At 30.5% G+C, this 25,921-nt stretch overlaps 2 protein-coding genes across 31 annotated transcripts in view; one reads left to right on the top strand and one right to left on the bottom strand.

Annotated features, from left to right (window-relative positions):
- Nucleotides 1-549: 549 nt before the first annotated feature.
- Top2 (DNA topoisomerase 2) lies at nucleotides 550-10,470 on the top strand. Of its 7 annotated transcripts, none has more exons than XM_076534593.1 (25): nucleotides 550-894; nucleotides 972-1,028; nucleotides 1,093-1,216; nucleotides 3,489-3,815; nucleotides 3,901-4,144; nucleotides 4,226-4,612; nucleotides 4,696-4,935; nucleotides 5,008-5,113; nucleotides 5,196-5,348; nucleotides 5,448-5,617; nucleotides 5,695-5,905; nucleotides 6,023-6,611; nucleotides 6,690-6,921; nucleotides 6,997-7,196; nucleotides 7,277-7,412; nucleotides 7,497-7,796; nucleotides 7,980-8,213; nucleotides 8,349-8,531; nucleotides 8,607-8,721; nucleotides 8,809-8,958; nucleotides 9,054-9,132; nucleotides 9,206-9,270; nucleotides 9,350-9,475; nucleotides 9,559-9,680; nucleotides 9,851-10,470. In XM_076534593.1, the coding sequence occupies exons 3-25, from the start codon at nucleotides 1,182-1,184 to the stop codon at nucleotides 9,998-10,000; spliced, it is 4,554 nt and encodes a 1,517-aa protein (XP_076390708.1). In that variant the 5' UTR covers nucleotides 550-894; nucleotides 972-1,028; nucleotides 1,093-1,181; the 3' UTR covers nucleotides 10,001-10,470. The 7 variants fall into 7 exon arrangements, with proteins under 7 accessions (XP_076390708.1, XP_012143408.1, XP_012143407.1 ...); XM_012288018.2 differs by having other exon boundaries at nucleotides 963-1,028; XM_012288017.2 differs by having other exon boundaries at nucleotides 550-1,028.
- A 1,884-nt stretch (nucleotides 10,471-12,354) lies between these two features.
- Tlk (Tousled-like kinase) overlaps nucleotides 12,355-25,921 on the bottom strand; it is a 59,539-nt gene continuing 45,972 nt past the window's right edge. For 18 of the 24 annotated variants that reach the window (XM_012288026.2, XM_076534600.1, XM_076534597.1 and 15 more), the window contains 13 exons: nucleotides 20,493-20,583; nucleotides 20,135-20,397; nucleotides 19,768-20,001; nucleotides 18,504-18,596; nucleotides 17,844-18,305; nucleotides 17,440-17,643; nucleotides 17,262-17,353; nucleotides 16,983-17,130; nucleotides 16,780-16,891; nucleotides 16,550-16,688; nucleotides 16,356-16,467; nucleotides 16,156-16,263; nucleotides 12,355-15,332 (listed from right to left, as the gene is read on the bottom strand). In XM_012288026.2, the coding sequence (XP_012143416.1) occupies nucleotides 15,117-15,332; nucleotides 16,156-16,263; nucleotides 16,356-16,467; nucleotides 16,550-16,688; nucleotides 16,780-16,891; nucleotides 16,983-17,130; nucleotides 17,262-17,353; nucleotides 17,440-17,643; nucleotides 17,844-18,305; nucleotides 18,504-18,596; nucleotides 19,768-20,001; nucleotides 20,135-20,397; nucleotides 20,493-20,583 (2,274 nt within the window). In that variant the 3' untranslated portion in view covers nucleotides 12,355-15,116. Of the gene's footprint in view, nucleotides 15,333-16,155; nucleotides 16,264-16,355; nucleotides 16,468-16,549; nucleotides 16,689-16,779; nucleotides 16,892-16,982; nucleotides 17,131-17,261; nucleotides 17,354-17,439; nucleotides 17,644-17,843; nucleotides 18,306-18,503; nucleotides 18,597-19,767; nucleotides 20,002-20,134; nucleotides 20,398-20,492; nucleotides 20,584-21,048; nucleotides 21,278-21,459; nucleotides 21,733-24,466; nucleotides 24,621-25,921 lie in introns of those variants that run through there. The other 6 variants (XM_012288039.2, XM_012288037.2, XM_012288035.2 and 3 more) reach the window with 6 other exon arrangements.

Here is a 25,921-nt window from a genome sequence, read left to right as displayed (position 1 = left end):
ACATTCGCAGATTGTAGTACGTTCTATATCATAGAATCTATGGGTTAGGAGAAATACTTTTTGTATTATAAATATTATTATTTTATATATTTTGGTCTGTCGTTACATTAAAGCTTTAATTTATTTGTACTTTGTTTCACGAGAGAATGTGATTTGCGCATTTGAACCTGAAATTCTTAACCACGAATGTGATGCTCTTTACCACTTCTGTGTTTATGATCGTATATATAGTGAAGAAAAGTAAACGAATAAGAACCGTAATAAATGTAATAAATATACAAGACAAAATAAATATTATATCCAAGTTTATAATATGTTTATAAATATATAAATAAGGAACTGGAAGTATTTCGTCTAATGAATGGAACGTATTACAAACTGCAAGAATTAGTAATCACGAAACTTTTTGTCTGCTGAGTATATACTTCTGTCATCACAGATATCATGAAAGCGCATGCGTATTACCATAGATAATAGGAAGTATAGAACTGAACAGTGTAGATGCGCAGAAAAAGAAAAATTCATTACTTGGTTAGTACAATCTCTCGTGAAACGGAGTATAAATTTTGCACTTCTTAAATATTTCTGTGTGTTTGAATGATGTATTCATTGATTGTTTCTTTACGTAAATAAACAAATTATAGTTTTCTAATAAAAATATCATAATTTGATATTCTTTAACCAATCCAAACAGAGCGTGCTAATTTTTTATCGTCTTTTGGAACGGTATGCAGAATACGAAAGTGACTTCAACCGTTGGGAAGTGGATAGTTTACCATATAGGCATCAGTTTACTGTATAGGTTTCAGACGAAGTCCAGAAGAAAAATAATATTTTTGGTGCAATATCAGTAGTTTAAGAAATAATTCTGCGAAAACAGTGACGAGGAAGACAGTGCGTATATTATAATTAGTTAGTTTAGTCATTTATTGATTGCAATGCGTTAGCTAACATCCTGATAGAATCTGTAGGTCTACAAATTTCGGTTGCCGACACAACGCTGTATTTTTATCGCGATTGTATTGAAGGTAGGCTATAAAAATAATTCAAATTATGGTCTCGTTTATCAAATTTTTTGTTAATTTTTTTAAGATTATTGTAGCAGTTATACATGTCCAATTTTCGAAAAGAATATGTACGCCAAATTAGCGTCTTTATTATACTAGCCAATTGCACAGAGGATGTTTTCCCGCCATATTAGTAAAATTTGTTTCGGGTATGAAACTGTTTTATTAATGTTAATTCTTGTTTTTAATATCAAGCGAAATTTGCTTTTTGTGTTGTGAATGTTTGCTTTTTACCTGATCAATATTATTACAATAAATAATTTATTTTAGGTAACTATATTTTTGTTTCAAAATAAAATTTCAAAATTCATGTTGGGACTATAATTAGAATGAAATTTAATTTAATGTTTGATTTTGTTATGCTTTTTTCTTTTATAGAAATTTCTATAATTGTATATATTATTAACACACGACAATAATACATTATAAAAATTCTACAATGATATTATATGACAGTTTCATAAACAAAAAACATAATACTTATAATGTTATTGTTGTATTTCAAAAATTTTAAATGTGAGAAATATTTGTACAGTCTGAGACATAATAATGGAACACACAATATTTGTACGTACTATATGTATATAAAATAGGAAACTGTATTTTAAAGTACATTGTTTACATCATAATTTTTATAGATAATTGTGTCAAATATAAGTCAGCAAATGTACTAATAAGCAAAAGTATAAGCACGCTACTTTATGTTATCAAAGTATATTACTAATATTTATGTGTGAGTTATTTATATACCAGAATTATTTCACAAATAATATGATATGTTGCATATATAATAATAGGTTACATAAGGTAATGTATAAAAAAACAATATTCGAATACTTTAGAAAGAAATTTGCAATTGATTTTCCAAAATTTTTTGCATCACAATGGATAGTTTAAAGTTATAATTTAGATTCAGAGTCATGAAATTAAAAAGTTAATAATAAAAAAGTGTTAGAAGAATATAAACGTTTATAAACTTTAAATCAGAACATGACAAGTATGACATAATATTGAACAAGAAACAATTCAGAATTTAATAAAAGATCTGTCAAATTTAAGGAGATCAAAATTAACAGCGTATATGAAAACTAAATGGACAAAATATTTACATCAAAAATATGAAAAGTGGCTTGTCATAAAATGAACCTTGTTCAGTTATAATTCAGTGGTATTATTAAAGAAATAAATTATTGTGGATCGTAAGAAATTTCATAAAAAATGGAAAGTTGAAGGAACTATTTGCACATAATTAAACAAATATAAAAATATGCAAATTGCTAAAAGAATAAAGCAAAGTTATAATGTGATATATGATTTTGCTTTCCTAATCAAATAACTGGTTGATGTAATAATATACAAAAGAAGCTGATTATGCAGGATAAATAATGGAGAAGAAAATATACTAAATAAAGAAATACTAATGCTTATAAATTTTTGGTGAAGTAAAGATTTGGTTTCTTACTATAAAGGGTTAAAATGATTTCTGAAAAATATAGAAAACATAAATTGGACAAAAAATGAACAACCAGAAGTAATTCTTAAATGTACCATTAAGGTGTATCACTATAAGTGAAATTTTAGAACATTTGAAGCAAAAGTTTAAGCAAGAATAGATTTTAAATATATAAACCTACACAATTACAGTTTGTTTTAAATTATGTTGAGTAGAAAATAGAAGAACTATGAAATTTAACAGTAAAGGAAAGTTTATTTGGGCAAACAAAATTATTATAACGAAACTTATTATTTTCATAATTTAAAAAAGAAATTGTTTTAAGATGTCATCAAATAATGGCAGGAAGATAGTATTATAATGTGAACTCAATCGGATATTACAGTATGATTAAAAATAAATTTTATAAACTAAATATATATTAGAGTATAACAAGTTTACAGCAATTTTTTTATATGTTTAAAATAAAGTAAGAATAACTACTTTCTTCCTTTGCAATCTTTTTTACTTAAAGATAAAATTATAGATTTTTAGATTGAGAAGAATGTAGTACAAAGTCTTTTTTTCTTATAAACTTATGTTAGAAACCAATATATGATGAAAATTATATTGAAATAATAAAAAAGTAATTGGAGAATTATATAGTATATGTTGTTGAATGGAAAATACATTTTTCAGTGAAATAATGCTTTGATACATAATACAAAACTTCTGCATAATTTCTTTGATTTTAAATTGTGTAATTTGTTTTCTTTAATATTCCTTTATATACACAATTAGTTCTTTAATAACATCATTTTGTATTCGGCACTGAAATAATGCATCAAAACCTATCAATATTTAAGTAATAAGTTTAAAACAATAATTGTTTGTAATGTTCCAGACTGTACAATAATATATATTAATTCTAAATCTCTTATTTATTGTTGGTTATAATTTTGTACATTCAATATTTTTTAATTTTGCAGTTACATAAAGACACGTTGCAATATAATGAGTATAGCAGTAGAAAATGGAAGTGGCGAAAATGTACAAAAGAAAAAAACTATTGAACGTATATATCAAAAGAAATCTCAATTGGAACATATTTTATTACGTCCCGATACCTATATTGGGTCCGTGGAACCAGTATGTGAACTGATGTGGGTTTTTGACAAAGAAAAAGAATGTATGATACAGAAGGAGATAAAATATGTTCCTGGCTTATACAAAATATTTGACGAAATATTAGTAAATGCAGCAGATAATAAGCAAAGAGATCCAAAAATGGATACAATTAAAATTGAAATTGATTCGTAAGTAATATCAATTAATTGTTATTTAATATTTTCAGTGTATAAAAATTATGATAAACTATATTTCAATATGTTTGATGTATAGGACAAACAATATTATATCTGTATGGAATAATGGTAAAGGCATTCCAGTAGTAGTTCATAAAGAAGAAAATATGTATGTTCCCACAATGATATTTGGTCATTTGCTAACATCATCTAATTATGATGATGAAGAAGAAAAAGTAACAGGTGGTAGAAATGGCTATGGTGCCAAATTGTGTAATATTTTTAGTCATCGTTTTACTATAGAAACTGCATCCAAGGAATATAGAAAATGTTTAAAACAGGTAATTACTTTATGGAAACATTTTTAAAATGATTATACTCTTTCATAGCAATAAATTTATGTAATGTAATCATATTTATAGACTTGGAGTAACAATATGGGAAGTGCAAGTGAACCAAGAATTAAAGATTTTTCTGGTGAAGATTTTACAAAAGTCATATTTTCACCAGATTTATCAAAATTTAAGATGGAATGTTTAGATGAGGATATAATCTCTCTTATGTCTCGAAGAGCCTATGATGTAGCAGCCTCTACTAGAGGTGTCAAAGTTTACCTTAATGGTACTAGAATTCCTGTAAAAAGTTTTAAGGATTATATTGACTTCTATATTAAGGGTAAAGAAGATGATGCTGGTAACCCTTTAAAAATTGCATATGAAAATTGTGGGCCACGTTGGGAAATAGCTGTAACTATATCTGACAAAGGCTTTCAGCAAATGTCTTTTGTAAACAGTATTGCAACAACAAAGGTATTAAACATAATGAAATAAAAACAACAAAAAATATATTTTACAATACAAATAATTTTTAAACATCTTTATTTTTTAAATAGGGTGGTCGGCATGTAGATCATGTTACAGAATTGATAGTGAAGCAATTGACAGAAACTCTTAAAAAGAAAAATAAGGGTGGACTAACAATAAAACCATTTCAAATAAAAAATCATTTATGGATATTTGTTAATTGTCTTATCAATAATCCTACGTTTGATTCACAAACAAAGGAAAACATGACATTACAAGCTAAAAGTTTTGGATCAAAATGTACACTTAGTGATAAATTTATTACAGCTGTAAATATTAAAATTTTACTCTACCAATTTAGTATTTGTCTATATATGTTAGCAATTTTGATTTATATGTAGGTAACGAAAACTGGCATTGTAGAAGCGGTTTTATCGTGGGCCAAATTTAAAGCTGATAGTCAGCTACAAAAGTTAGGACCCAAGTCGAAACAAAGAAAATTACAAGGTAAATTATATATAAATGTTTACATATGTTACATATCAAGTTAATAATATATATAATATTTAATACTAATTTTTTATTGCAGGAATACCAAAATTAGAAGATGCTAATGATGCTGGAACCGGTAAATCGTTAGATTGTACACTTATATTAACTGAGGGAGATTCAGCCAAAACTATGGCTGTATCTGGACTTGCGTCCATAGGTAGAGATAAATTTGGTATATTTCCTCTAAGAGGTAAATAATATTTATTTACTTAAATCAAAACTGATTTATAAAATTATATATGAATACACATTAAATTGCAAACTACATAATACACCATTGTCCCTTTAGGTAAAATTTTAAATGTAAGAGAAGCGACGCATAAACAAATTCTGGAAAATCCAGAAATTAACAATTTGATCAAGATTCTTGGTCTTCAGTATAAAAAGAAATACGAAACTCGTGAAGATTTAAAAACATTACGTTACGGAAAACTCATGATAATGACTGATCAGGATCAGGTTAACCTTTTTTTCGAATTTTACATGGTTTATTTCCATTACATAACTTATATAACTTATTGTATAATTGTATTTAGGATGGTTCTCACATCAAAGGGCTGTTGATTAATTTTATTCATCATAATTGGCCATCATTACTGAAGCTAAATTTTGTAGAAGAATTTATTACTCCTATTGTTAAAGCAACGAAGGGAAATCAAGTATTAAGTTTCTTTTCTGTGCCAGAGTTTACGAAATGGAAATCTGAAACCGATAATTATCACACTTATAAGATCAAATACTACAAAGGTTTTTATTTTTAATTCGTCTTAAAGTCGTTTTTATCTAATACTATGCGGTCAATTGATATGTCATAATTGTTATTACAGTACAACTAAAATAAAAATTTGCTTCTTTGTGATATAGGTTTGGGTACCTCTACCGCTAAAGAGGCAAAAGAATATTTCGAAAATATGGCTAGACATAGAATTCGATTTAGATATGATGGAGAACAGGACGATCAAAATATTATAATGGCATTCAGTAGAAAATGTGTTGATCAGCGTAAAGATTGGTTAATGAATCACATGGATGAAACAAAAAGAAGAAAGGAAATTGGACTTGGGGAACGTTATTTGTACGAAAAGGATACACGTACAGTAACATTTTCTGATTTCATCAATGTTGAATTAGTTTTATACAGTAATTATGATAACGTTCGTTCTATACCGAACATGATTGATGGTTTTAAACCGGGACAAAGAAAAGTAGTGTATACGTGTTTAAAGCGTAACGACAAACGAGAAGTCAAAGTTGCTCAATTAGCTGGTTCTGTTGCTGAACATTCCGCATATCATCACGGTGAAACGTCTCTTATGTCAACTATTATTAATCTCGCGCAGAATTTTGTAGGAAGTAATAACATTAATTTACTCCAATCAATCGGTCAATTTGGTACGAGGCTTGCTGGAGGCAAAGATGCAGCGAGTCCTCGTTATATTTTCACAATGCTTAGGTATCTGATTTTTGTACCTCATGTGAGAATTATAAATTAAGGATATAACATATAACTTTCTTTGTTCTCTGTTTATAGCCCGTTGGCGAGATTCATATTCCACAAACACGATGATCCTTTATTAAAACACGAATATGATGATAATCAAAAAATTGAACCAGTTTATTACGTACCAACTATACCAATGGTATTGGTGAATGGCGCTGACGGTATAGGTACTGGATGGATGACAAAAATACCAAATTATAATCCTAGAGAAATAATTGAAAATTTATTTAGAATGATGGACGACGGTGAACCGAAACCTATGGTAACATTCTATAAAAATATTTTGTCTTCATTATTTACGTGTTTAATTACTTGTTATCTTTTATGTTTTATTTAGATACCATATTATAAAAATTTTAAAGGTACTATAGAGAGTTGTGGAGAATACAGATATGTTATTAGTGGAGAAATTTCAGTAATAGGCCCAGATAAGGTGGAGATTACTGAACTTCCAGTTGGAACTTGGACACAAGTATATAAAGAAACTGTGTTAGAACCTATGTTACATGGAACAGATAAAACTCCAGCTGTTATTAAGTAAATATAATATACATATATATCTATCTCAAACAGTAATGTTCGCATTTAATTACTATATATTTTGCATATTGTTACAGCGATTATAAGGAGTACAATACAGACACGTCTGTACATTTTATAGTAATATTAAACCGTGATAAGTTAGTTGAATTGGAAAGAGACGGCCTTCATAAAGCTTTCAAATTACAAACAACGATGACAGTTACATCTATGGTAAGAAATATATAAAACATTTTATTTAAACTAAGTAAGAAAATATAAATTAATTAATTAACGCGTATATTTATTTTTGTGTAGTGTGCATTCGACGAAAATCAGTGCTTGCAAAAATATGATAGTGCCCTTCAAATTTTAAGATGTTTTTTCAAAGTAAGATTGGAAATGTACCATAAACGTAAAGCTTATTTGGAGGGTATTCTACAAGCAGAGGCATCTAAACTTTCGAATCAAGCACGATTTGTTTTAGAAAAGTGTGATGGTAGTTTAGTGATAGAGAACAAAAAGAAAAAAGATATGATAGCTGAATTAGTCGCACGAGGATACGAGTCCGATCCCGTTGTAGCTTGGAAATTATCGCAGAATAGAGAAGAAGTTTTAGTAAGTATCATACTTTTAACTTTAAAGAAATGCAATAAATAATTGACTGTGCTTTAATTGTTACGTTACGTTAGGAAGCTCAAGTAAGTAATAGAAAAAGAAACCTTACGAAATAAATGTTTGTATGAAATATTTATAATGTGCACACTTGATACTGATGTTAATTTTATTGTATATTGATAGGATGAAGTAGCAGATAATGTCGAAGATGAAGCTGCTTTATCGACCGCTGTCATCGCGCAAGAAAATTATGATTATTTATTAGGAATGACTTTGTGGAGCTTAACGAAGGAAAGAAAGGATGAACTGTTACGTCAACGAGACGAAAAATTAGCAGAATTGAAAAGACTACAAGCTCGATCACCTGTCTCTTTATGGAAAGAGGATTTGGATAATTTATTGAGTGAACTAAATAAGGTATATTACAGATTTGATAATGGAATTATTTCACGATTTGTAAAACTTAAATCGTTTTTATCAGAAAAAACAATACAACTTTCGAATGAACCAGATATCTTTCCAATTTTTTTACATGTATTGTATTTGTTACAGTTGGAGGAGAAAGAACGCAAAGAAGAACAAAAGTCCAGGCAAACTATTAAAAAACCACCGCAGAAGTTTTATTCTTCAGATGAAATGCGACGAGTAGCTCCTGTAATTGATACAGAATTGAAGAAAAAGATTGAAAGAGCAGATGTAACCAAAGATAAGAAGGATGGTATCAGAAAACATAAGGTAATACGATTTTAATTGAACTATTTTTATTTGTAAATTTAATCTGAAATTTTATGTAATATTTTTTGTCTTCAGATAAAGAAAGAAGCTACAGATGATAAAGATGAACTTGATATGTTAGTTGAAGCGAATGTTAAGTCTCTAGAGGATAGATTGGGCAATTCTCCTGACAAAATAATTGGCAAAAAGAGTATGTATACACATGTACAGTTAATTAATGATAAATATTGGAAAAAACTAATGTAATGCTTTATCCTTACGTTTACTTTAAAATTAGAATTGAAACAAACAACGTTGCCCTTCAAGCCAAAAGTGAAGAAAGAAAAGGCGGACAAAAAGAAAGATAAGGATAATGATAGTAATGATGAGATTGATTTTGGCAGTATTTCTCCTCCACCAGAACCACGTGCGTTACGTAAAACTGCAGGTACTAATCTTTTACAATATAATATTTATGCTTATTACATTTTATGAAAGTGTTATACATAACTAATATTTTCTTAATTGTTTTGAATGATATAGTCAAAAAGAAATATAACCTAAGTAGCGATGACTCTTCGTCCAGTGAGGATGTGGTTAGTCTTTCTTCAGATACAGAACAGTAAATATTTTATCTTTATTTGTAACATTGTGAATATATTTGGCAGAACATATTCTACCAATTTTTATTTTAGGAAATCTAAACCCACTACAATTGTAAATAGTGATTCCGACGAAGCCGTTAAAGTACATAAGAAACGTAGGTATACGTAATTATCATTCTTATTATTAAAACATTACAATATAAATTACCGTTTATTTCATTTGTTGATACGCAGCAAGTTCGGAAGAACTTTTTGACTCTTTAGTTGGTAGTTCTCCAGAAAAGCAGCAACAGCAGCAACAAAAACCTGTTATATCGTCTAGCGAAGATTCCTCTCAAATATTTTCCCCTCCTAAAAAGGGTAAGACTATTAATATTGGGAGAATAATAAAATATTGTGTTTAATGTTGTTAGGTTACTTTAGATTTCATTACTTATTTTTAGCCCCATCTAAAAGGAAAACTGAAAATGGCGGTGGGAAAGGAGTGAAGAGACAATTGAAAAAGAAGGTAGCCTCTTCTGATTCAGAATCGGATGATGTCGCATTTGCGAGTAAAAAAGCTCCTGTAAGTAGATTGTAAAATATGAAATGTTATTATAACAGAAATCAAATAATACTAAAGTGAAAAATTGTATATAAGAAAAATTTGTTACAGTATTTATATAAGTTGATATTACATTTAAGTTTTCTATATATTTTTAAACTTAAATATAATTCATGTATTTAATGATGCAGGTAAAGAAACGAAAGAAGAAGTCCGAATCAGAGGACGACTCTTCCGTTGTAGATAATTCTCCACCTCCAGCACCAAGGAAAACAGTTGGCCGTTCTCGTAAACCCGTTTCGTATGCTATTCAATCGGATGATGATGATGATTCCAATTGATCGATTTTGTATAACAATTTTAACAATATAAATAAACACATGGCACGTGTTCAAATTCGAACTGCAAAAACACAATTTTAAGTTTGGTTATGATACAAATTATTGTTAGAAAAAATTTTGTGATCATATTTGATATGAATTTTAACAAATTTCTGCCTTGATAAAAATCATAATCAATATTAATAATTTTGTATAACGCTGTACATATATGTATTAGAAAATATGAATAGTATTTTAAGAAAAGTAAATTTTACTACAACGATAAGCGAATTATAACATATGATATCATACAATGTCTTCATCGTCAGTGGTCACGTAACACATACACATTTAGTAGTAGTTCCATGCCTAATAGCATGGGATCGTTCTCTCATTTTAATTTCCAAGAAAAACGATTTCAAATACTCGATGTTTTGTAAAAAAAAATTAATAAAATAACATATTTTTACATGTGTTAGAACAGTAGTTAATACACGATTCTTTTTAATCATCGAACATTGTATCAACGTATGTATAATCTTTATACAACTCATTGTCAGTAAAAAAAAGTTTACTTTCGTAATTGTAATAATCGCGTATTAAATGAAAAGTTTATTTCATGTACATACCATGCGTATTTTAAATATTTTTAATGTATTTATTAGTGACCATAATTTTTATTCATACCTAGCAGTACTATTACTCGAGAACTATACTCTAATGTTTGATGTCCTAAATATTCTCAATAAGTATAGAAAGTGTATAGAAGTACAAGAATGTCATTGTATTGAAATTTTTGCATTTATAATGAATACAATTATAGACATTACAATGCATCATTTATGTTCAATCAACATTTACTATATTTTATTTATTTTTATCTTTTTCATATTATTGGATACTATTTTTGTAGCAATACGCATCTTCATTACACATGTGTCACACATGTTCCTTCTTTAGTTATTCATTATAGACATATCTTTAGTAAAGTACTTACCACGATTTGCAAAAAAACTGTATATTTCTGCAAATAAAATTTTTAAACGGTAAGAAATGTTATTACTTAATACTGGAACAAACAAGCACTTTCAGTATATGCACAACAGAGGTTGCACTAAATAATGCTAATTTGTTTATGTACAACCAAGAGTATTTTTTAAGTAAAAGAACGACATAAAAGAAAAAGTTGTATTATGAAAATAGCAATATATACGAATTTAAAACTTTGTAATTTCCAAATTATTAAATTAAGAATTAGAAAATTTCTAAAATTGCAAAATTCTAAATTTGAAAATCTCATATTCCCCAGTTACTAAATTACCAACTTTCAAATCTCAAATTGTAAAAATTTCCAAATCCTAAGTTCTTTACGCCATCTTTCATTGGAGGAAGCTATGATCATTACTGTACACGGTTTAGGAGTGACAAGTAATTTTATATGTTAAAACAATTTAATTTTAATTATAAAAAAAAGTATCTCACCTATATTTACGTAGTATATATGTAGTATATATTCTGTAGTATATGTATAACAGAACATCCGTTATATCGTTATCATTTATATTGCCCCTCTATAATTTAAAATTTTGAAATTTAAAAATTTGGAGTCTTCGCAAAATGAAGGGTTAGGAAATTTTTTAATTTTGGAATTTAGGTATGCAACAATTTAGAAACTCATGTTCTTAAAAATTTAGAATTTACGTATGTGAAAATTTAGAAATTCAGATCCTTGGAAATTTAGGAACTTAAGAATTTGAAAACTAGGGAATTTTGAGATTTCAAAATTTGAAACTTAGAAATTTAGTAATTTTAGAAATTTTTAAATTTAGGAATTTGAAAGATTTTGAACTTCTGTAAATATAGGAACTTAGAAATTTGGAAATTTTAGTTTATTAATTGAGGATTAGACAATTTGTGCAAAATATATAAATGTGGGAAATTTAAAAATTTGTAAAATATTCAAAATTCATAAAACTGGAATTTTTGGTCTTTAGGAATTTGGTGATTAAAATTTGAGAAATGTAAAAATTTTTTAAAATCGAAAATTGTGAATGTAGAAATTTAAAAATTCGTAAATTTAGGAATTTGCAAACTACCACTTGGTTGTACCTGAATATACTATATTAATATTTTACCTATGGTTTTTACGTATTGTAAATGCGATCACGTGATTTATGAAAATAAAATGATTTAATGAATCGAACAGTTTTTTTAATAATCTAAAATACCAAAACTTGATTTTCGAACATAAACTGACAACTATTTTTCAATATTATTTACAGGGAAAAACAATTTTTTGTTGAAATATCTTTCCGTCGAAAAAAAAAGGTATACATGTGTAATATTGTAGGGAAAGCATACACTGTTATACGTGATTCATATTTAATTAATAAGTTTACTAAGTTTAAATTATACACAAATACGTAAATTTATTGCTATAACGTTTCATACACCATCCTCGACGCAATTCCTGTTGTTTATGAGGAAGATCGTGACTATGCTGACACGTAGGGGCAATAAAAAAGATTTATTATTTATTAAAGATTTGTTATTTTAATTATTTCTTTTTTTGTTAATTCATAATAATACCTCAAACTCTACATGTACAATTATATGAGCACGTAGAGCTAAAAATATTATTTTCTAATGTTTTTGGTCTACGGATGAGACCCATACGTTTTAAATTTCAAGCAATGTATTTACTGATCAGATAATAATTGGGGACTTTTGTGCAACAAATTTTGTCATTAAAACGAGAGAGAAAAAAAAGAGACAACAAACAGATCTTTTAGAAAAAAAATTTGTTTCCGATATATGCGTTTGATAATTTTATTAACGATGCATTTTTAAGGAGTTTTCATTATATACAAATGCAAAATTGTTTCTATCGCAAAACATATAAACATGGCTTGGTATAGATTTGCTTCCTATCATTACAAATTAATCTCAGACCGAGATTTTATGCAATAAATGCTCGTTAAATGATTTCTTTCACTTCTTTATCCTTTTTCTTCCATATTAAGTAATTTAATTGTCCAATTTCTTAATCGTCATCGTAGAAAAACGATACTTTTTTCTTTTTTTCATTTAAAAGAAGTGTTTTTCGTAAATTTTACTGGCCAAAGTACGTTTTGTGTTTATACTTTTGTCCAAGAATAGTATGCAACAACTGTTGTTTTAGCAACGATTAAATTATAATAAATAAAACGATATCGTAGAACTAATCGCGACTATCGCAAGCTGTTATATTCAAGCGAAATTTCTAAGCAACCTAGGAGACGTTTTGCTAAATTACAATGTTGATTCTTCTTGAATACACGTAAAGTATAATTTATAAATAGGTTTAAAAATAGGAAGTTGTTAAATTTTGGACAATTATGCATACATCTCGGAAAAAAAAGTGAAATAAATTTGCTCAGCCTCTGACTAGTTTCATCTTCCAACACAGTTTACAAAAAGCACTTCCTCGTGGAAGAATCGAAAAAGTATACGTTTTGAAATTTGAAAAAACCGTAAGAGAAACGGGAGAGGGAAGCAGGAACGGTTGGCTTTTAGAATAGAAGCGATGGATCTGATAGTAGACTCTGTTCAGACTTGTAATGTATTCTCCTCTGACCATACTTTGCCAATCGTGTTGGTATTGAATGATCAATACCGTGCCCACATCATTGTACCAACAACTTACAACATTTTTAACAACTCTCTCTTACTCCCAAAAGCTGCAATTTGTCGACAGACACGACTATAATACAAAGCAAGGGCACTTGATAAAATAACTTAATCTTCTATTTCATAATTATCTATATAACGTACATATATAAAACAAATTATGAATAAAGAAATAGTAATCAGGTCGATATAGTATCATGATTCTTACCTTAAAATTTTTTTAACGCCTGATTATACGAATGATATATATCACGAAAAAAAGAGAAAAGTAAGATCATAATGCGGCGAAGTCCACTCTAGAAAAAAAAGGCGAGTTAACTCTATTGGAAAATTCTGGATCAAAAATGTACATGTGCACGGATCATGTAAAGTGGTGAACTACGATTTTGATACATTTCTTTTTTCATTTGGGAGTATCGCAATTCTTGAACTTTCTTTGCATTCAAACCTTAGACCAATCAATCCTGTTTATAGATAAAGCCCACTCGTTTCAGAATAGGAACAACCAACCAAATTTCCTCGTGTGTGTATGTTAATTGTTATTAGTCATGATATAAGTAATAATGTTAATATTTGAATAAAGTAACATGATATGCAGTCAAATATTCATGGAATACTTGACTGCACGGAGGTCATGCGAGGATCCACCACAGTTGTCTTTCCACTGTCAATGCTGTCCTGTTTCTTTACACCATATATATATATTATATCGGATTTATTAGTATATATATATATAGTATAAATATATACACGCACGCTAGTTTTAACAATCTTTCGTCACACTCATTCATGCATACGTAACTTCAGAAGAGAGGAACGTCTCCGCGAAAAGCAAAGTCCCTCCAACTGCTCTGACACGCTTTGCCTCGGATACATCATCTTCCGTTGCTCTCTTTTTTTTTAATTCACCGAGTAAATTCACTTGCAATAATTTTCCATCGTCGTATCCCTTTTGTTTTCTTTTCTTCTTAATTTGAACTTCACTTTTTTTTAATTCACAATGACTTATCACATGTTTATCTGTTTCTTTCATTTTTTGTTTCGTTTTTCTTTTTAAACACTATTTATCAAGTCAGCCCACTGTTTGATACAAGGAACGATAATACAATTGAATATTTACGAACACAACATTTTTTTTGTCATGCTGAATAATGTAACTTGTCTTCTAGAAAGACGCAAGCTCCTGGACTTGCGGCGACCAGTCTCGCATCTCTCTTGCAATGTCCTATGTAGTCGGCCTGTAAGTGTACTTGTAGAAGTGTGGTAGAGGTGGTGGTGATAGTGATGGTGGTAGTGGAGTGGTAGTGGTAATCGTGGCATTGGTGATGGTGATACTATCCGGTTTTTTTTAGTATTTACAATTCGTTATAGCAATTGCTATGTTCCTAAGATGAGATGGTGTGCAGTTCAGTGTTCAAGATTTGGCATGTATTAGCATATTGAAGATTTTGTTTTCAGTTCTTTTCCACTACGAACTGCTTGACGCATTCATACCACTAAACATGCCAATGCTAAACGACGTTTGTTGCTGTTGTTGGATCTGTTGTTGTTGCTGCTGCTGCTGTTGATTATTCGCTTGGCGGCCATGTTTTGGCACTGGAGGTTGTAAATATTCGTGTCTAGCTAATGTCAATACATCTATGCGCTCTTCTTTCCTATATGCTAGGCAACTTCTTATGAAACTCTGGAAAAATAAAAAACAAATACATCGCTTTATTTCGGTACTTTTAACTTACGGTGACAAAAAGATAATTCTACGAGTTTTTATGTATAGCACACTAATCATTTATCATAGAATTCTTTGAGTTCATTGAAACTATAATTGTGGCATTATTAAACAGAATAAGTTATTTCTAAGTTTTGTAATTTAACAGAACATCAAGTGATCTTGAATCTTATTTAACGCTTCAAAAATAAATTCATAATTAAAACGTAAATTAATTTTGTAGGTGCATTATTTTGCAAATGTAAGGGCATCAGATCTAAATATTTTTCTTCTACAAATTACATTTACTATTCTGATTAAAAAAAGATTAATTGAAAAATACTACAATAATAAATACAAAGAAATTAAGAAACAAGTGTTTATTACTTGTCAAACATATTTATGGTAGTATAGGAAAGTCATTTTAACAGATGAAAGAATTCAATTCCGATGGTTCAAATAATTTTTTATGTTATTACAATGCTTTTAGAAGAAATGAACACATTTTATAAAAAAAAAAAACAAGCTGCATTCGATCATAGTCTCAATTGTAACTACAGAAAATTTGTTCTGATGTTCCTTTACATGTAATAGTAACGAATGACTTTTCAAATAACATATACTGCTATTTCATTTCGAATAAAAAAATAAAGATTTAACTTTGATAGAGTCAAATTTGATCCCGCCATAATCCTTAACATTGAGATAGTGTGATATAAATAAAACCAAGTAAACCTATTTTTCTGTCGCGGGCTGTAAATAGGCATTTCTCTTTTTTTGATTAATGCTAAAAAATGAATACCTTTGCTTCGTTGCTAACCGTTGGTTTATTTGCAAACTGCACTTCAGTGGCTTTTAAAATTGTATTTTCTTCTAAAATGGTGGCTTGAGATTGATTATGTCCAAAAGGCTGAAACCACATATTTTGCAACTTAGATCGTACTTAATTAATATTTTATACAAATTGCTAATTAAGTAAAATGTTTTAATGATTAGTCGTACCTTTTTGCCGTAGAGACATTGATAAAATATAACACCTACGCTCCATACATCGACTTTTGACGATATTTTAGGAGGATTTTTACCAATAACAAAACATTCTGGCGGAAGATACCTAGAAATTGCATTATTAATTAATTCCAGAATGTAGGAACAGAAATATTATTGTACAAAAACTTCTCAATGACAATACATACCAGTAGGTACCAGCTCCTTGAGATGTTAAATCCATTCCATGGTCTGGATTATAGTTTTCTTCATCCATTACTTTGCTTAATCCGAAGTCTGTAATTTTTATCTCTCCGCAAACATTACCTTCAGTTAATAATATATTACCTGTGGAATTACAGTAACACGTATTTAGATTCACAGCTTTTATCTTACGAAACGAAAATGGAACACAATTTACAATTTAAAAGAAACTAACCTGGCTTTAAATCATAATGTATTACGGGGGGTTTTATTTCATTGAGGTACTTTAATGCAGATACAACTTGCATAACGATAGATCTTGCTTCTCTTTCAGGTATAGTCTTATGCTAAAAACAAGAAATGATTCATAAAATACAAATGATGAATATATGTAACATGATAAATGTATGAGTAATTGTTAAAGATTTATCAATATACCTGCTTGAGGTAAAAATCTAAATCATGGCCATCACAATATTCCAAGACAGTACAAAAAGAATTGGCGTCAATTTCAAACACATCATACAATTTCACAACACGAGGATGATCAAGAGCCTTATGTATATTGTACTCTCGTAACGCATGCCTGTATAAAAAATATCAAAAAGTAAAGAAATTGCTTTTACATAATATACATACAATTAGTACATTATTCCAAAAAAAAATATTTTATTATAATATAATTTATATACGAAATATTATGTACAGAATACTCACTTAATATAATTAGCTTTCTTATCCTCTTTCCAGTCTTTATTTAGTTGATGCACTTTACAAGCGACATATCGTTGCTCTTTTAAGTCAAATGCCTATTGAAAATGATCAGAAAGTTATAAAAATTGAAATGTTTAAACCATAATTAAAGGATTTCCTAATATTACAAATTTTCTTTTACCTTATGCACCTCACTGAAGCCACCTTTTCCTAACAACATTAGTAAAAGGTAACGTTCATTCAATACAGGATGAGAATTAAATCTCGATTGGTCCTCGTTGTGAATACGTTTCAGCTCTCTGATGTGTAAGTTCCTTTCTCTTTCGAGTTTTTCCATTTCCAGTTGTAAGTCTGCATCTTCTTTCTTCAATGCACTTTGTCTCAACTACAAAATCGCACAAACATCATGATTACGTAAGAAAGTAATATTTACATAATAAAGGGTCTCAAAATAATTCAATAGGTTTTTGTATCTTGTCGAAAATGTTTTGTGTCGCCAACTATCTTAACATAGGTTCCCATTTTTAATAACTAAATGACAGTACTATTTCAATAGAATAAGAGATTTAAAACGAGAATTTATACCTTGAGTATTTCATCAGCTTCATAATACTCCTGCCACGTATAAGATCCAGGTACTGCATCTGGCTTTAAGAATGTAGCTTCTGTGCCATTATGCAAAGAAGGTTGAGGCTGACTCCGTTTCCTACCAGTTTCACTGTTTGATGGCCTCTTTTTGAGTAGCAGTTTTTTTTGTTTATCAATTTCTTCTCGTTCAGTCGCAATTTCTTCTTGCCGTCGTGCTAATTCTTGAAACGCATAACCGTCCGTCCAATTCTCTTGAAACGTTGCACCCACCCTCTGAGTTACAAATTGACCCAACCTTAGTCTATTTTGCATACACTTTTGTCTAGCCTCTTTTTTTTCTATGTTTGATTTTTCTTTCAGTAATTTCTTTACAACATCTATACACTTATTTATATGGGATTTGTGCTGCTCAATTAATTTTTGTTGATTAGCCATTTGATGCCTAAGTTCGTCTGTTGTCTGAAAAAGGTATAAATGAATTGGTTAATTGTACTCAGTCAAGAAATTAAAATAAATTCTATGCAATACACTATATCTCTAATGCGAGTATTTATTATTTTAATTAGGCGGAAATTATTAAAGAAACATCATGCAAATAAAAATGATAGAAAGATTTAGAAAATTTATTATCTTTAATGTCTTTTTTTCTATACTTACTCTATTTAATTCATCGATTTTATTGTTTCGTAATTCTAAATCTGAAGAGGCTTGAGTTTCGAATTCCTGTATCCTCTGGCAAGTAAGTTCTGTCTGGAATACAAGTAATATATTTATGATAAATAGAAACAGATTACTGTAACATCTGATGCATTTGTCAGCATAGTTTAAAAATACTAGATACCTTGCTGCGCCCAAACAGAAGTAACATGCAGATGAAGATGTTTAGTGCAACACTTTGACAATTTCATACAGAAGATTGATCAAAATTTAATCCTTAAATATTTATAATACAATCATTTCTACGTATTATTCCATTATAAAAAGCTGAGTCTTTTATTGTTAGAAGTAAAATTACAGAGAAAAACTCAAACATATAGATAAAAAAGAACTATTATACAGGCAGCAAGGAAAACACCAAAAATGTATGCATGATACAAGGTATGCATGTAGATATAAAGATTTATAGGACATTGTATGTTTCGTATCTGTTTCTTGTTTAAAAATAATTAATTATTTGTATGTTATAAATTCAATTTCATTGAATGTAAGCATTTTTATAATACAGTAGAATCATAATCAAATATAAGAATGGTAAACATGCACACCTATTTATATTATAGGAATTAAAAATAAAATAAAATAATTTTTAACAACTCAGAAGCAAAACAAAAATTTTTAACTGAGAAGTAATATTACAAGGTAGCCTGCTTCCTATGATAACAAATGGATACAGTGCTACAGTTAAGTCAGAAGTTAGCTGCAAATTTACTGCAAACATCTGACAAGAAATACCCATCAAGAAGTAATTCTGAAAAATTAAAATATACAAACAATATGAATACTCAAAGTGTATAGTATAAAACCTTTTCTTAAATGGAAATTAAAATAACTGAATTAATTCCAGATAACATGAAACAAATGCACTAAGTAAATAAATAAATGATATTATTTAATTATGAATTGTCTAATAACATAATAACACTGTACAGCAAAGTTAAACACTTATCCCTTTAAAAAATAAACAAAACATTAATTTCAAATTTTTGTATTCTATGAACATAATTTTTTAAATATATATAAGCAATTTGCTTTTTTTGGCAAAATTATTAATTATTAAATACATTGCATTTATAAATAAATTTGAATTGAATTTAAAATAATCAGACCTGTCACAATAAAATTATAATATACTATGTTAAAAAGGAATTATTATGGGTCATTTCTTATAAAATGCTTGCAGGAATTATCGAATTTTGCTTACATTTGGGGTGTTAGTCTTCGCTTGCCTGACCTGGCTTGTCCTACTGAGGTTGGTAGGCCTTACCTGCACCTGCTTGCTGACCATTGAGCCTGCAGGTTGTGTCGAGGCTGGTGGAGGAGGAGGTGGAGGTTGAGGATGAGGTCTTGGCGGCTGCATCAGTGAAGAAAATTCTGCCACTGAAGAATTGGGTGTTGTTACTTGCGGTGAAAGGAGTTGTTGAGGCGATGGTGGATACTGTCAAAAAATAATTAGACAAAACATCAGACAGGATGCACAGGAGAAAGTTCTCATGATGTATTCATAACTATATTATAAAAATTACATAATACTATATATTTTATATTCAATTTGTACATTTTATATTTACCATAGGATACCCCTGTTGAGGGGAGGGACTTTTAGCACCTCCATGCCTAATGGGACTATTGCCTACGTGGTGCTTTGGAAAATACTCGTTGATTTTTTTATTTTCAAGAGCAGCAACAGATCTAGACCCTTTGCTTCCTATAGGTCCTCCTGTTACTCCTCCACCTCCATCATCGGCTTTACGTTTTCTTTTCCTTTCTGAAGGAGTTCTCGGTACTTTTTCCGGAGTATTTGGATCTACCTCCTTATCACTATGTGATGAGCCTATAATCAGATTATAGTTACCACAAATGCAAACTAATAATTTACATAAACTAAGATTAATTTGTTTCTAATACAATTAACATGTATTAACCTACCAGTGCTCATGTTCGAGTCTTGACTATGAACTGACTGACCAGAGTTTACAGTTGATTGAGGTGCCATCTGAATTTGTGACCCAGCAGACATCTGAAATAAAAAGGAAATATTGATATAAAACCTCGTCTAACTTGTATTATTACAGAAAAGAACATCATGGCAAAGTAAAATAAAAGATCATTATGGTATCAAAGTAATTAATGTAATGCTTATCAAAATATTAGAGCAAAGAATGAAATCTCTATTTTTCGCTAAAATTATTTACGCTGAAAAATTCGATAAAAGTTCGTTAAAAAAGACAACACGGAAAAGGATGTCGTAACGCGAATGAAAATTCGATATTTGCGGAAGAGGTTACACTCGGAAAATTCTACCGGTGCATAAAACGCTATTTCTCGTGAGTATCGGGACTCAATTTATTATCAAAGGGTAAATTTGAAAGTGCAAAAAAAGTACTAATAAGGCAAAAGAAAAAAGTACAATGAAAGCAAGAAAGAGGAATAGGTTTTAACGAGAAACGAAAAGAGAAAGAATGAGAGTGAAAAAAGACAGTACAAGAAAGTAAGAAAGAGAGGTGACACCTTCCAGGAGAGCCTATGGTGGAGCCCCATAGTCGTATTTGCTATTTGAGCTGATAGATAGTATGTCAACCATAGGCACGGTTACGCGCACAATTAGTAGGTAAATGTCAATAGCACCGTACGAATAAAATGTGCGATATATGTTTAGAGGTAAAGGAATCACGACAAAATGGAGGAGCCTAACAGAGGGGCAGGAGGGAAGGGCAGGGAGTTGCGGGGCTAGAGAAGAGGCGGGAAGTGGGAAGGCGGGAAATGGAGAGGGGGTGGAAGTAGCGAAACAGAGAATGAGAATAGAGCAGAGGGGTAGGAGGTAAGAACTCGATGGCAGAGGAGTGGTTGGATCGGGAACCACGGACGCGGTCCGCAAGGGGGCAGTTTTACTCACTGTTTCACATCTGAACTCTGGTCAGGCCGGCTAGTTAACTGGTTTTCCTATCGTGCATACTTTTCTACGTACAGACCGAGGCACAGCCCGCTAAGACAAACTGGCTTCGATTAGGAGAAACGATAACCGCGACGACACGCTACGTCATGCGGTTTGTGACGTCGCTCTACGATAAATTACGCACTCTTATTATTATCATTGGCGGCGTGTCAGCCACGTTTACTCCGCGCGCGGTTAAGAACCCGGATTAATGGTAAGTCCTCATGGACGCGGTCACGCGTTTGCGCGTTTGCCAGGCGGAACGTACAATCCGGTGCAACGTAGGCTCCCTTTGGCGAAGAACAAGTGTAGGGGGGAGACTGTCCTACCACCTTGCCTTCGATTTTGGGAGATCAAATGTGTAAATTTTAGCATTCATTAATTTGAACGTTTGTGGACTTCAAAATTTCTAACTTTAAAAGTTTGTACACTTATAAATTTGTAAATTTCTTTTTGTACAACTGTACATTTTTTTATTTATGCAAAGATACGTAGATTTGTTACAAATCTTCATATTCCAATAACTCATACTTTTCAACCTTCGCAATATTAAATCTCTTAAACTACTGACTGTTCAATTTTTTAAATCCCTAAAGTATTATGTTTTTAAAATCCCTAAAGAAATAAATAATTAAGAAATTCTTAAAGTTCTAAATTATTAAATTTGAATATTTGCAAATATCAAAAATGTCCAAATTCACAAATGTGTAAAAGTCTATGTTTATCAATATTCAAAATCCTTAAATTTAAAAATTGTTTAATTTCAAAAAACTCAAATTTCCGAATCTCTACATTTTTAAAACATCAGATTAATAAATTCTGAACATTGTATATTAAAATTGCTATATTTTTTTAAATTCCAAAGTATTAAAATTAAAAAAATTTCTAAATATATAAATTTGAAAATATTAAGAATGAAAAGTGTGTAAATTTACAAATTTAAATATTTCCTAAATTTCCCACATTCTAAACTTTCACTCATCTAAATATCTAAAAGCTCAAACTTTAAAAATTTCTAACATGCCAAATTTTCAAATTTATAAATTAATTTAATTTATAAATTTATAAATTAATTTAATTTATAAATTAAATTAAAAAATTAAAAAATCTGGGTATTTGATAATTATAAAATATGTAAATTTGGAGATTTGAAAATTAATTTGATTCGCTTGTCAAATATTCGGGATACTTATTCCACACCGATTGTATTGAAACGAGAAGTGGGGTCAGTTTCCCCTACATCACTATTTTCCCTAGGGAAGCCAGCCGTGCTCGCCGGTGTATACGTTCAAATTCCACGCTCTGTCACTGATGTGCGCACGCTGCTTACGATTGAAAGCATCCCACTTGCCACGAAGCGATGCAAGTGTGCATATATTCATTGTTTAACGAATTGTACTTTCATAACTCCGACTTATCGATGTAACTTTTGTTCTATGGTTTCTTATACATTAATGTCTAGATTAGAATAACCACTGATGATGAGTGTTATCAGTACAATGCCTTTGTCGATACATTTTTAAGAATTGGAATCCGTACTGAAACAATTTTATATTATTTATACTGATTGTTTAAATAATATGCGGAACGTATATTATTTTCAACGATTTAAAATTAATTACATTTTAAAAAATATTTAAAAAACAACTTTGTTTTTTGTAATGTTGTTAAGAACAATTTTATAATTCCATTAGGGAATCTTAAAATAAGTATTTCATTTATAATTTTTATTTATTTGTATTTTATATTTGTTTAAAATCAATTGTTAATAATTATAATTATTTATTTTTAATATAACTATGAAGTAACAAATTATATTAAAGTCCATTTCTGGATGCATCAAATAAATGTTGGTTAACAAATTGTATTATTAACTTTTATTTTATTCATCATGAAAATAAATTGTCACCTCATTTACCACAAAAATTATATGATTTATTTAAGTATATATTTGCACTACTTATAACGGCATCAGGTTATAATATAATTAAAGCTGTATCGATACGTGACATGTATATCTTACGAATATTGATATTATAGAATATCTTTCCTTTATATTTCGATATTAAGGTTAAGTTCTTAGAATACGAAAATGAGGTAAAAAATTGCAGCGGCATTTGCATTCCAATTTTTATACATTTAATTTTTATTTTAGTCGTAATAAAAATAATTTTTGTATCATCGAGGATATTTATAATATCACTTCATGTTGACATAATTAAACGTATAACGGTAAGAAAAATAGAATGTATCAATTATGTTAATAACATATCGTATTCCAGCAACGATAATAAAATTCTGTTTTATTACTCTTTTAAAAATACACGTGTATGCATAACGTGCGTACACAAATACTAATAATTTATAACCTATAATCAAATTTTCACCACAATACGGCAACTTATAAATGCTAATATTAAAATAAAAAGTTGAAATATATATTTTATCAGCTCATCCAATAAACTGCACATCAACAAATGAAGTAAAAAATTAGAACTATGTGTAGCATTTACGGAAATACAGATTATTCTAAGCATTTATCTCAAACAGAGTTGTCTGACACGAGCAAACGTTCAAAGATGGAAACGTAAGTGACATGTGTAAAGAAACGACAAATTTTAGGTTATAAAGCTTGTACATTCCGTATCTGCTGTTACGTGAAACACCTGTCCGCTCGGTTGTCATCAACCAGAAAAATAACAAGCCTCGAAGCAATGTTTCATCGTTCGGAAAGCTGTTTCGTACGATTTTCGCGTTTCAGTGAAAATGCTAGAAATCCAAATAAGACAGAGAACTTCCTTATCGATGGATCAATGTCTGTGCCCGGAACTGGGCTAGAGGGCCGGGAATCGTTTCTCCGGCGGCGATTTGCCTTTAAGACAGCTTCGTGCGGTGTGCGCTTGCGTGAGCGTGCGTAAGCATTCGCAGGAAGATTATAACATAGGAAGTACTAGTAATATGTACGAACCTAGTGAATCGGGACATGCGGATTTAACGATGCACTCCTCTTTATCCCTGACGATCGGACCGTGCCGCGATCATACTATACAGTCGCGATAACCGAACACGATCGAAACAACGACAGTCGTACATAAGTTATCCCTGTTCGAGAAAAAAAAAAGACGCACTCACGAAGTCGATTCACTTCGTGTCCTCCACGACCGTGCGGTTCCGCTTACAAAAGTGGCGTGCGGTCGGCATGCCGGGTAAGCAGCAACAGCAGCAACAGCACCGAGTGCCGTCAATGGCCACGATAAACGGCATTACGCGTACGTTTCACGGGGCCACTCGCAAGCCAAAAATCCCGGCGTAGTCTCGCCTAATCGAAACGGAACTGAAACTGTCTGACCACCGTACCGTTCGCATACTACTCTACCTAGCGGAGGTTTCTCTTTCTCTCTTTCTTGGTTACTCTCTCTCCCTCTCTCTCTCTCTCTTCTCCTCTCCTATGTACGGCAAATGAGCAACGCGCGAGATTCCGAGATGCGGCAAAAGGTGCAACTTCCATCTCCCCGCGGCGGCGCTACCGCCCCACGATCACAACAGACAGGGAGGAGAGAAAGAGAAATTGAGAAAGCGCGAGAGAGAGACAAGAGAGATCGAGAGAGAGAGAGCTGGGAGAGTATACGGAGGGGGAGGGCAAGCAGAGGTTGGTGAGCTTGGCCGGAGAGGGATGGACAAGCCGAGTTGGAAAGAGAACTGGCTGAGTGACGGAGAGGTTTTGCAGGGGTAGGGTCAGGAGAGGCAAAGGGAGAGGAAAAGGGAGTCGGAGAGAGGCGTATGAGACATTCCTTCAGTGAACGGGTCGACCGAGTGTGAGTGCAACCGAGCCGGTAAAATCGATGTGGCGAAGTGTGGCTGTGCCACTACGGCGTGCAAAGGGTGTGCTGTACCCTGTACGTGATCGGTAATCTGCCTTGTGGCGTTGTTCCACAGTACGACGAATTCTAGTATTACTTCTTAAATAACACATATCACTACGAACGTCAATATTTTTATTACGATATTAAATTACTTGTATTAATTCGTTCATACTTTTATCTCGTACAGGTAGCATGTATGTTATCGCTACATACTTACAATAGTAAATATCTTTATCGATTGTACATTTTTATATCATGACCTTTTATACATATGTACTCGGTTCGATATATGGAACTGTTTTATTTGCTTTTTTTTCCTCTTTTAACTTCATCAGGGATTTCCAACGTGTGAATATTTGTCACTGATGGATCGCTGATGCGCTGATTTTGGGTGGGTCTGGTTAAATATTGAAATATACATAATTTTGAAATAAAACGATATTTTTTTTCACACTCCTTACTCCTTTTAAAATGTATTCTATTAACGCGAAGAAAATTGCTGTTCCCGAAAGCGGAATTTTGTGACTTTAAAATTTTACAATTTTTCAACTTTAGAAGTT

Source organism: Megachile rotundata, chromosome 8, assembly GCF_050947335.1.
Source record: "Megachile rotundata isolate GNS110a chromosome 8, iyMegRotu1, whole genome shotgun sequence".
Taxonomy (NCBI): domain Eukaryota; kingdom Metazoa; phylum Arthropoda; class Insecta; order Hymenoptera; family Megachilidae; genus Megachile; species Megachile rotundata.
The sequence above is the reverse complement of the archived record's forward strand: the minus strand, read 5'-3'. Positions and strand labels throughout refer to the sequence as shown.